This window comes from Perna viridis, chromosome 1 (assembly GCF_037379345.1).
Source record: "Perna viridis isolate PV_CMFRI_1.1 ecotype Kerala chromosome 1, ASM3737934v1, whole genome shotgun sequence".
Classification (NCBI taxonomy): Eukaryota; Metazoa; Mollusca; class Bivalvia; order Mytilida; family Mytilidae; genus Perna; species Perna viridis.
Window position 1 is genome coordinate 20,989,189 of NC_142445.1, and position 12,589 is coordinate 21,001,777.

At 32.1% G+C, this 12,589-nt stretch overlaps 1 protein-coding gene across 4 annotated transcripts; it reads left to right on the forward strand.

Moving 5' to 3' along the window:
* The first annotated feature begins 1,801 nt into the window (after nucleotides 1-1,801).
* LOC148627729 (neuromedin-U receptor 1-like) lies at nucleotides 1,802-5,717 on the forward strand. 4 transcript variants are annotated; one of them, XM_088577551.1, is made up of 2 exons: nucleotides 1,802-2,705; nucleotides 3,892-5,717. In XM_088577551.1, the coding sequence occupies exon 2, from the start codon at nucleotides 3,902-3,904 to the stop codon at nucleotides 5,120-5,122; it is 1,221 nt and encodes a 406-aa protein (XP_088433677.1). In that variant the 5' UTR covers nucleotides 1,802-2,705; nucleotides 3,892-3,901; the 3' UTR covers nucleotides 5,123-5,717. The 4 variants fall into 4 exon arrangements, with proteins under 4 accessions (XP_088433677.1, XP_088433688.1, XP_088433668.1 ...); XM_088577562.1 differs by lacking the exon at nucleotides 1,802-2,705 and adding an exon at nucleotides 2,754-2,956; XM_088577542.1 differs by lacking the exon at nucleotides 1,802-2,705 and adding an exon at nucleotides 2,755-3,040.
* Nucleotides 5,718-12,589: the final 6,872 nt, after the last annotated feature.

Sequence of the window (12,589 nt, forward strand, 5' to 3'; positions counted from 1 at the left end):
CGTTATGGTGTATCCATCTGCACCATGAAAACTGATTTATTCAACGGGTCATAGTTTTCCTTTCCTCGTTTGTCTACCCCGGACTTGACTTTTTATAAGCAATTCGGCGGGTGTTTCTAGAAAAGCAGAGGACGCTTACCCTACCGGTGCAACGAGTTGCTCATTTGCTTTTGTTACTTTGTATGTATGATTTTATTTACTTTATGTTCTTTGTTGTGTGTGTCTGTTTTCCATGTCTTGTCTTTGTCCCTGGATTACACTCTTTTGATTACCGCTATAACCTTGGTTCCCTTGATTACTCCTACAAAACTATATATAAAGTAAGCAGCGAAACTAAAAAAGGAATAATTAAAGGGGTCTACTTGTCATTTTCACAAAAGTTAGGAAAAAAGCTTTAAATAGAAAGTTTGACACAATATTTCATCTAAGATTTTAAGAATGATTTCAAGGTCATACGATAAGTAGAACAACAGAAAGGAAATTGAAAGTATTGAATAGTTTTTGGTCAAGGAAGTCTATTTATAAACTGAAGAGATCGTCGGCAACCAAATCATGTAACCAGGGTAGACATTTCAACATATAACTACCAAAGTAACACTCCGCGGGTTATATCATGAAATGACTTTAATTTATTGTTTTAAACTCAACACTTCAAACCACTTTTTATAATCTATCTGGTTATGAGGGGGGTGTTGTTTTAACAATGACAGGTGAAAAGTAATCTGTTCTACTCTTACTTACATGTATGTTACCTGTTATTAATAGTTATTGAAACAAAGATGTGCTCGTGAAATACACTGTACATTTTTGTAAAGTTTGTTTTGTTATTTCAAATAAATCTGAATTGTTTTCGAGTAAGAAATGTTTTTTTTTCTTAATTAATACGGCTGATAGAGATATTAAAAGAATAAAACCTAAGAACTCTGAAATATAGTAGATATATACTATATTAACACTTTTAATGTAGGACAAAAACTATGAAATTATTGAATAATGACAGAAATATTGTTTGCAAATTTCCAATCAACCAGTATTGATCACTGTAGGAATATTGACCAGGTGGTTTAAAAACCAGTAAAAACCTGGTACTGTTATAACCACCCAACCTTTATTTTTTCCCTGATTTGCACGAAATTATATGTACATGTAACAATAGGAGGTTTCTCCATATCATATGGTTAAAATACATGTATATTTTCATGAATTTACATTGTAACATTTTGCATATATCAGACACTGTTATGATCTTTTTCCTTGATTTCTTTTCAGTGGTTATCACTTATAAGTTTCACTAGATGAAGTGAGAAGAAAGCAAAAGTAAAACAGACCATTTCTGTGCTGGGACACTATCTAAGCATGAAACAAAGTTCATGATTCTCAAGTGCTGGTACATGTATATGTAGCTCGAAGCAGCTGTAAACTTATATGTCAACATTTCTTAATACAAAAAATATAAAAAAAAAACATGAAGCCTGATTTCTTAGCATTTGTATACTTTCAAGACATAAGAGTTACTTGCATTGTAATCTTCTACATATTTGTGAAACAATCATGCAGAAAATAGTGAAAGAAATGCGCATACATTATTGAAGGCAGACAGGTATAAAACACTCAGCAATAGTGATTCATCATAAAAAAGTGGTACTCATGGGGTATGGGTTCACTAGTAACTTTTTTTTTGTTTTGGAGAGAAAAAAAATGGATTTATACTCAAAGTGCATATGTGATTAAGACATCATATTCCCTGTATTCACCACATCTTTATGTCATTGACTTTCCAACTTAATTGGAATCTTAAATTGCTCAAATCTATGAGCTATAAAGTTGTTTTTAGTTTAATGATCTTTAAACTGCATGGTAATTTTTACAACATGAGTTTTTATCCTTGAAAAATCCTACTGAAAAATTCCAAGAGAAAGGTAATCATTTATTTCAAATACGTGCACAGTTTCGACGAGTTAAACCCATAGCCTTATCTAGACAACAATGACAAGGACAAATTTTAGTTTTAATTTATTAAAAAAAAATAAATTCTACAAGTGAGCACAAACAAGGAAAAGTTATTTGAAATTAGGCCTTTGTTCAACTTCCTCCAGTCTGCATGAATCATTTCTACTTCATGTGGAATTCATAGATTGTAAGAAATGCTGATTTAAGTGTTATGAAATTTGGGAAACATTAACGTACGTGTACAGCCAGGAATACCAAAAACAATAATACAAAAGAAGATCCAAAAATAAATATTGATGAACGGACTGCTTTAAAACAAATGGTTATTCTTTAAAAGGACTAAGTTTTGATCGATTTATTTAGCTTACAATTTAGTTACATAAATATCTTTGATTACTTTGAGGTCTTGACTCAGTGCCTCAGCACTTTGATTTTGTAATCAATTGAGGTATAAATTGGACTTTTGTGGGATTCATGGATCATGGTGCAAATTCGAGTTTTAAAAGTGTTTGATTAACTACTTAGGAACGTTCAACTTGAAATATTGATGCAGAATACGCGACCACAAGTATACAACACATTTTTTCTCGTGGTGTACACAGCGTACACCGAACTGATGTTCATGACAGAAACTAGACAAAACACCATTATAGTCAGATTTGAAGCACGATAAATCACAGAGTAGGGTACGTTGAGTGCAAAAATAACAGTTATCAAGACCCCGTTGCCAAAGGATAGAACAGATTTAGACAAAGGTAGTCATTATAAGTATTACACAACCGACAAATTTATTGCACGAGTTGCACTATACTTCTTTCAATCGAGATTGCAACCATAAAGAATGAACCATAACCTGTATTACTAACCAAAGCTTTACAAAGGTATGTAGGGCAACTTTAGATCCACTTGAAATTAGTATGTCACCACTGACCTCAAGGATTACAATTCACATGCACAGAGCTTGTGGCCGTGTATAAACCGGAAGGATAGATATTACAAGTACACTGTAAGTAGCTGAGTAGTACTAAAGTCATCAGAACATTAAAAATTAATTTCTCGGATCCTGGAGTGATGATTTGAACACTATAGGGTATGTTTAGTTCTGTGTTACTTGATTATATTATATATAAAGCTTTTGTTTTCTCACTCGAATTTAATTTTAGTCGATTCTGATGACATCAAATATCGGTAAGAACACGGATTCAAGTTCAATACCTTTTTTTACTGCACTTTAGTGTTGTTTTATATATAAAAAAATAAATAAATATAAACATTTGCATAGAGAATTCTTTTTGTTCAAATTATTAAACAACTAAATTATTCCAGCAATTATTTTAGCATTGATTTTGTTTTCTTGCCATTTGAATTTACTCGGACAATGTTTTAAAAGCTAAGTTTTCTATGAAACGTGTTATTTATCTTCATCCTTTCATTTTATCTACTCTGATGGTCGCTTTCTAAGAAAAAGGAAATATCATTCATTAAGTCTTGTATCACAAAGAAAATTTTTCTTTATACCTCTTGTTACATGTATGTAAAAACTCATCAATATTCGGTCAATATATAACCAACAGTATTATGCGTGGTTAACAATGACATTTATCTGAAGAAAATTGGAGTTTTATGAATTGCTGACAATTAACAAGATCAAACACTGACTTGTAATGAACAAGACACGAAAGCCATTTAGATGAAATATCAATGTAACGATTCAGTTGGGAAGATAGTCATTTAGTTTGATTTTGATAATTATATCTAGAACCAGAGCAGGTAATCACATAATCCTTGTAGTATTGGAAATGTCATTCTCCAATTCTAACGTCATTCCATTGTATCATTATTAAATAGGTTGCTAGTTGGTTAATTTTAAAATAGTGGGGGTTGTTTATATCATTTATTTTGATTTATCTTAACAAGATCTCTTTATATGACATTTTACAGATACAGAAGAATGCACACGTACAAAGTGATGATTTGTTGTAGCTTCAATTCTACGAATGGTAATGATACCAGTAACTTAAGAGAACAGACTCAGAGATGTTTAGAATGTCTGAACAACGAGAAAGCATTTTTGTTCATTCCTGTGATTATATTTGTTGTTCTTATCATGATTATTGGGACTTTCGGAAACATTATGGTCATATACATCTATACCTGGAGATTTAAACGCCGGTCTGCTAATTTTTTCATATCGGGAATGGCTGTCTTCGATCTTCTCGGCTGTTTGATATCAATGCCAGCGGGGGTATACGATCTTATCCATTCCTACACATTTGAAGATGCTATTGGGTGTAAGATCGTTAAGTATACCGAAGCAGTTATCATATACGGATCAGCAATTATCTTAATCGAAATAGCCTTTGACAGATACTTTAAGATTTGCAAGCCCCTCAGGATATTAAGAACATCTAAAATCAAGAAGATGTGCCTGGCAGCCTGCATTGTTGCCTTCATTCTAGCCTCTCCAGCGCTGTTTTTATTTGGCGTAACAAAGCAATCTACACCAATCAATGGAACATACGGATATGACTGTTCAATTGATGAAAAATACAGAGGAACAGTATTCCAGAAGGTTTATTATAACATGCTTACCATTGTGTTCGTCATTACGTTTTCACTTTTAGCTGGATTCTATATCAAAATCTGGATTGAAATCAAACAACGGCGGAATTCTGAATTTGGAGCAGTTTATGGGTCAACCAGGGTTAAGAATGCTGTTAAAATTGCAAGAAGGACAACTTCATTTTCTCGAAGCATCAGTAATGACAGCAAGGAAATACCAAAATCAGAAAAAGAGAGTTTCCCTCCGACCTCACCTAAGCGAATCTCTAATTCCAATACCATCAAATTAAGCAGAACAACTATTATTTTCTTTTCAGTGACAGTTGCATTTGTTATTACATATCTTCCTGGACTTATTATCATGATATGTAGAAGTATAATCAAGGACTTCTATGAAAATCTGTCGCCGATTGAAGAAATGATTATCAAACTTTTCTCTAGATTTTACTTCATTAATAATGCAATAAATCCTATTATATACAGTTTTCTGAATGCAAGATTCCGGAAGCAATGTTCTAAAGCATGCGCATCAGCGGTTCTGTGCTGTAAGCGTGCCATGAAGAGTAAAGACGACATGTCTTCGCATGACTATTCACGATCATATTCTTAATAAATTATTTTTTTAAACTATGTTCAAGCTCTGAACGGCTTCAGATATTCGTTTCTAATTCTAGACATTGTGCAGATAAATTGCGAGTATATTGGATTTAAAGGATAAAAAGTGAATGATCCCAACGCAAAAATTCGAAGTTTGAATGTCTGCCGAGAATTTTGGAAGACTGGTAAGAGAAGAAACGATTCCTGTTGCTGAGTTAGGGTTAGGCATAAAAAACTATCCGGTTAAAAAACTGCTAAAAGATTTAGGTTGTTGACTTGATCTCTAGTTTCTTTGTTTTGTCTTTTTTCAGAAATAGTAATAGAAATCATGATCATGTATATAAAATGTCCATGCTCGTACTTGACATGTTCAAAATGACATAAAAACATGGTTTTCCTGACCCTAGTGCTTTGCATTCCTGTTAGTGAGATTTTGATTCGAATCAAACACAATACTGTCAGTATGGAACCATGAGTGTATTTATATTGTAAGTGGTTTAAGTTATTGTAATATTTCTTGTCTTGCACGCATTTATTATAGCAAATAGTAGTTTGTAAGTTAATAGGTGTTTAATGTATCGACCAATAAAGTCATTGATATTTTATAAGAGTTTATTTTGAAAGCATGAAATTCCCCGATTTTTCAAGAGTTGTCGAGTGCATATACATCCTGGAGATTTTATTTCTGACATCACCAGAAGAAATTTATGAGGTGGTCATATATGTTTTGAGCGCCACGAGAACACTTTGGGTATCCTACCGCAACACCCGTCAAAGCTCCCGGCGGTTATCGACTAATCGTCTTCTGTAACACTCTTTTTTGATCTACTGTTTTTAGAAAATATGTACAGTACTTATTGTAGTTTTTTTAGGTGTGGTTTGAGATTTGTTTGTTTCTTTTTGCGCTTTTCGTGATTCTTGTCTCATTTGCAAACCTGTTCTTGTAAGTGAAGTACGTTTAAATTTGGGTGATAAGATTTCGTAAGGGATGAATTTGTTTATGAAAACGGTTAATGACAAATTTTGGATATCATATCGGTTATGAAAAATATACAGTAAAACTGAACAAAGATTTTATAGGACTACCGTCAATCTACAAAAATAAAGAAACTACACTACCTGATATGACAAAGTAGCACTACTTTAATACCTTATAACAGGGGTACACTACCACATGTCAGGGGTACACTACCATATGACAGGACAACACTACTTTGTGACAGGATAACACTACCTTGTAACATGGTGACACTTCCATATGAAAAGGCAGTACTTCTTATGACGGGTAACATTACCTTATATCATGGTAATACTACTTTATGACATGATAACACTGCTTTATAACAGGGCAACAATACGTATGACATAATTATACAGTTTCGGGACAGGATGACATTACCTTATGTGACATGGTAAAATTACGTTATGACAGGGCGACACTGCGTAATGACATAGTAACACTACCTTATGTGATATGGTAACATTACGTATGACAGGGTAGCGATACTTTATGACATGGTAACACAACGTTGTATAAGTAGGAGACAGTTATCTATCAAAAGCCAAGCAACGAACAATTTAATTTCTACAGGACACCACACGGTCTTCAATGATGGCAAAACCAATACCATAAAGCAAGCTTCAAAAGGCCCCAAAATAAATGAATTGGAACTATATGTTATGGCAGGATAACATTCTAAATGGCATAGTTGCATTATCTTGTGACAGAGTAAAATTACCTTATCATAAAGGAACACTAGAGTCTATCATATGACAGAATTGCAATACAATGTGACAGGGCAATATGATGACCGGACTACCCAACCAAGCAACATCACTGTATGACAGAAAATTACAACTAAATGACATTGGCCCACTACATTATGAAAGGGTAACACTAACTTATTACATGCAGAAAAGCATTTTTTTATGATGGACCAAGACTTAATTATGACAAGAGAAAATTACATTTTGACAGGGCAACACTATATTTTGGCAGGTTAATGCTTCCTCGCATGGAAAAACTACTTTATAACAGAGAAAAAAAACCACCAATTTGTGACTTGGCGAGTGTTCCTTGTGACAAAGGAAGTCTGCTACTCCCGGCCAACACTACCTTTCAATGGTGTTCACTACCTTACCACAGTGGAAGACTATTTTCAAAGCATTACGGGACTTCCTTTTATCATGAAATATCCTGTATTCATCGGAACTGCGTACAAGTATCATCACAACTAATAGGAATAGTTTCTGTTGAAAGTATTGGATTTATGTACATATGAACTTTGAAAAAAAAAAACTGAAAAGGCCATTTTGAAATTGTTTGGATAATGCCTCTATTCGTCATTTTATATTAAATGTTTTGTACTCCCGTAATGCGTTATTTTCATGATTAGGGTGTATGTATCACTGTCCGTCGGCTCTTCGTACGATTAATCAAAAATATTTTGGTTTTTTTTTGGTACAATGATTTTTTTTTTCACGAAAAAAAGTTTCCCTTCTGGTTTTCGCCGCAGTGGTTTTAATTTTAAGCAACGGAAAAATAGTTGCGGTGATTGGTATGTGTTTTCGTGCAGCTGTTCATTTTGTATATCATTAATCCTGTACTAATGACTGAACAATGAAGGTTATTGATCTCAAAATATAACATCGTAATATTAGATTGTGTACTAAAATAGAAGAAATGCCAGAAATTTAGTGATGATGTGGTTATTGAAGGATGTCCTGGACAACACGGTGACATGACATCATACATATACATGTATTACTGTGATGGATATGACAATAACGCAATTAGTCACTCAAAAATTAATTCGATTAAATTTGATATTCGAGTGACGAGTTCCTGCTGATACAGACGATCCCTACAAACATAGGAAAAGATCTTATTTGGTGTTTCCTAGTATGATCAATGTCATTTTTAACGTCTTTTGATATTTTATCATTCGTACATTTCCCAAATTGGTTTTATCCCAAAGGAAATTTTCTTGCGAAATGATAATAGATTGGTTCTCATTTTTAATGACAATTAAAACGCAATTATGTTACTTCCGTGTCAAAAAAAAAGAGAAAGAAATGATTGGTTTTGGAATTAATGTCAGTAACTGCTGTAATACCATCTCTTTAGTTCGTTTTTAAGGATGTAATAATGCATCAACGTCATCTATTTGCACATAAGTTCAAAACCAATTGTTAACCTTAAAGATATTGGGTTACTTCCTAAAAACAAACATGTTTTGTTTTACTTCTGTTTTGGTTTTGTTTTGTATGTTTATTCGGATGTCCAACTCCTTAGATTAACAGTCATATCTACCATATTTAGATAAATATGTCGGAAAAGATGCTTTCCAACAATAATAGTAAATCGGGTTGAAGTGACCTAAGAAAATCTTCTGTTTTATTCAAATATATATACGACTTTTGGTCCAGTAAGAATCATTAGGGCTTATGTAAAATAAAGTGTAATTCAAAGATTGGGAAAGCTTTTTTTCATTTCTTTTAATTTCGGCAATAAAATACAAAATAAAATATAAATCACCAGTTTGCACAATTTGTAATGTGACTGATATTAAAGCATTTTCAAAGAAATAAAGTTTCATTGAGTACTTCATCTATTGGCAACTGGTATTCAAGGAAATTTAACCGTATGCAGAATATATGACGTAGTAGTTTTTATACGCCGGTCAAAATTTTAGTTCGTTATATTAATCTAAAGATCTGTATGGTGATGATTCAATATTTTATTTTCAAGTTATGAAGTTCTTTTTTTATAAACGACATGTTTTTTTCACATGTTAGAAATTCCATTGACATTTTAATATTAAAAAATGATTTTTTATATTAAAGAATATTTTTTTAATATTAAAGATTGATTTTTTTTAAATTGAAAAATGTTTTTGTGATATTAGATATCAAATTTGTAATATCAAAAAATAATTTTTAATATTAGAAAACACCCATTTTTGTCCACCTGCCATATAATACTTTATCATTATATAATGATACATTACCATAGTTTATAAAAAGAGCGATAAATGAACAAAATTCTACTAAAATGGCAAGTGTATTTAAAACGATACGCGAGGAAAGCAATGCATGTAAATTTTCACATAAATCAAATTCTGTTTGCGAATGTAGTAAAAACAAACAATTTGTTCTGGTATTTTGTATTCTAATCGGAAACCAGTATTCTATTTCAATTGAAAATTAAGTTTCCTGTACCCATTCATTAACTACCAAATACTTATATGTGACCTTACCTTGCCTTTGTTGCTGTTTATAGGATGTATGTAAAGAAACTGATTGACCTCTTGTACACCCCGGTGTCTGAGGATAAATAAAGTGTTTGTTTGTTTGTTTGTTTGGAAAACAAAGTTAAGAGTTTCTTGTATTTATTGAACTGTTAAGGGCTTAATAATAATAATTTAACATAATAATAATAATAATAATGATAATAATAATAAAAAATATCTGTTCTCGTTTTTTATATTGGCCAAGATCTAATGAAAGCAAGTGAACAATAGCATCGGCGATATCCCAAACTGATTAGAAATGGAGAAAAAAAAACTGTAAATAAAACAGAAACGTCTAAAAACATTAAGAAACAGCAAGAAAACACACAATCTGAACCCCACCAAAACCGAAATACGACACGAGTGCTTCGGATAGTTGCATTTACCTGGGAAAATCTTGCTTTAAAATTAAGTCAAAATGATTTATTACTGGAAAGTATATGTCCAACTGATTTTTGTTATGAAATACTCCTTAAATGTGTTTTATAATAGATAAGAGAAGTAATTAAAACAAAAACACTTGCACATAAGAGTTTCTGGATATCCGTTTAATTGTGTTATATATTGTCCCTAGAGAATATCATTTTCTAGAAACTGTTTGATGTTCATTGTTCTAATTAAATACTTCAGTAATACACTTGACTTGTACAATGTCATAAGTTTTGCCTTCTTGGACATGGGCTATTATGTGTCACATAAAACAATACAGACGCAAAATAAATAAGATGCAATTTCGTGAGCTTTCGGTAGTTAAACACAGATTGAACTAGAAACTTACTTATCGGTACCCCCGCCTCCCATTTTGCATATAAATAAAATTATAAATAATTCATTCATTGTATAAGTCATACATATCGAAATGTAATATAGGAGGTATACAATGGCATTATGATTAAGCATTTGTGAAGGTTTCATCAATTTTTTTTCAGATGTTGTGTCCTACCACCCCACCACTGGTCGTCAAATGACAGTCCACGTTTTGCATCATGAACTTAAAGTCATTCAAATAAAAAAAAATATAATGGTATGATGATAAAGAATGCGTATAAGGTTCATCGAATTAGTTCTGTTCAGCGGTTTGTATTAGGAGAGGTTTCGGATGGGAAGATTAACTCGTTCCCCAACCCACTCCACCTTTCGGTCGACAAAAACTATACTACTCTATGTTTTGCATAGTAGTATCCAAAAATGTGATTTTAGTGTCAGAAATTTCATGAATGAATTTGATTGATGGATGAACATTGTTGGCATGTGTGATAAAATTGTCTAAATTTTGTTTCGACTCAGTCCATTTCATGTCAACATCATCGATGAATCGAAACCAAGAGAGGGGTTTCGATAAAGATGTTGAGATTACCCACAGAGTACGCAATTCAGCTTCTGAATCTGTTTTCATCTTGAACTTTGTGAGTTTTATGGTCGTTAAGTTTTGTGAGTTTTATGCTCATATAGTTTTATGATTTTTATGTTGAGGAAGGATATCAGTTATCCAAAATATTCAATTTAAATTTTACCATCTTCTGGTGATGTTAAACATATTTAGACGTTTATTCAATTTATTGTTATGTTTCGCATCGTTTTTAACGACCGCATCGTTTTTAACGACCACCACCCCGTAAGAGTGATTGTTGACTATTATGTAGACGATTTATTATATATGGGAATTCAAAGGTGACCAATGGCATTGTGTGATAAAAATGTGTTAAAGTTTCATCGAAATCCACGAAGCAACGAGCACTTGTGGATGACATATCGCCATATAATGCACCCCATATTTCAAAAGGGTGACAGCAAAAAGCAGAATAACTATAAGGATAACGTGTGGAAATTATTATAAACGACAAAAAGTGTATGAAACTTTATCTTTTTTTTAATAATCTTTTTGATGTTAATGCACGAGTCTTTTGTTAATTCTTTTACTTAACGCCGAAATAGTAAAGAAATGTAGAATTGGAACCTATAAATATATGATTTCGATTTTCTATAAATATGCATCGAAACTATGTTGACTCGTATAGTGAAAACAGAAAATTTCTCAGGGTCGTGAAAATTAACCAGTTTGTTATTGTCATAAGATTTGGGATTTTATAAGGGATTTAAATCACAGTAAACATACGTTATTGTATCATGTGTACAAATCCTGTTCAATCTCTATTTGTCTACTAATATATCCTATTAGTAAATAGCCGTAAGAAGGAAATGACACTAATTCACGAGAGTATAACACGGACAAAGGTCAAAATACGTCAAAAACTACTGAAAACTAACACACACTTTAGTTATGAAAACTGCCGGCATTTTCTTTCTTTATCATAATTGGACATTTTATAGCTCACCTAGATCAATCGTCACACTTCTTTCTACCTTGTTTTAACACTAAGTTTTCTGTTGTTAATGTAAAATAGAATAAAAACTCAAACATTCTATTGACAGTAAAAATATTGAAAAGAAATATTGCTGTATACAAAAACAACTAAAACAAAAGCAAAAACAAACAAAAAACAAATAAGACAAACAAAACAACAACCCCTTAAACAAAAAACAACAGAAGAGTTAAGTAGCAGTCCGCATAAGAATCATGCAATTTTCACTGAAAGTGATTTATTGATTTCAGTTATTTTATCCAAATTGACTTTAAATCAGTTGGGTATGAAAAACAAATGAATAAAATGAAAAAAATGAAAAATGTTTGCACCGTTACCATAGCAACAACCACTCCTTAGCAACCACTAATTTAGGGCCTAATAATCACAAAAATGTCACAATTTGAATGTATTTTTTATATCTAATGGTGGAAATTTACCAAATTAAATAATTATATTAATGAAGTGTGTCTTATGAAAAACAATTTACAATAAAGGCTATGTTTAGACCCGTTTTGCTAACAAGAGCAGGAAGATATTATCCAAATGTATGCATGGATGTGTGGTAGATGCTCTCCACTGAAACATATCAAAAATAAAAATATGTAGCATATTTTTGTTTTTTGCTCATTTGGACTTTAAATCACCCCCATAAAGACTTTTCTTCTTAACGCTTTTCATACAAACTTTGTCAAAACCATAACTTTTTTGTCCTTTGACCTAGACTTCTAATATTTGGTATGTTTGTATATCCTCCCGGGGCAGAGTGTCAGGTACCAGAGTGGGTGACCTTTGACCTTTACCTTTAACCTCAAGGTCAAATAA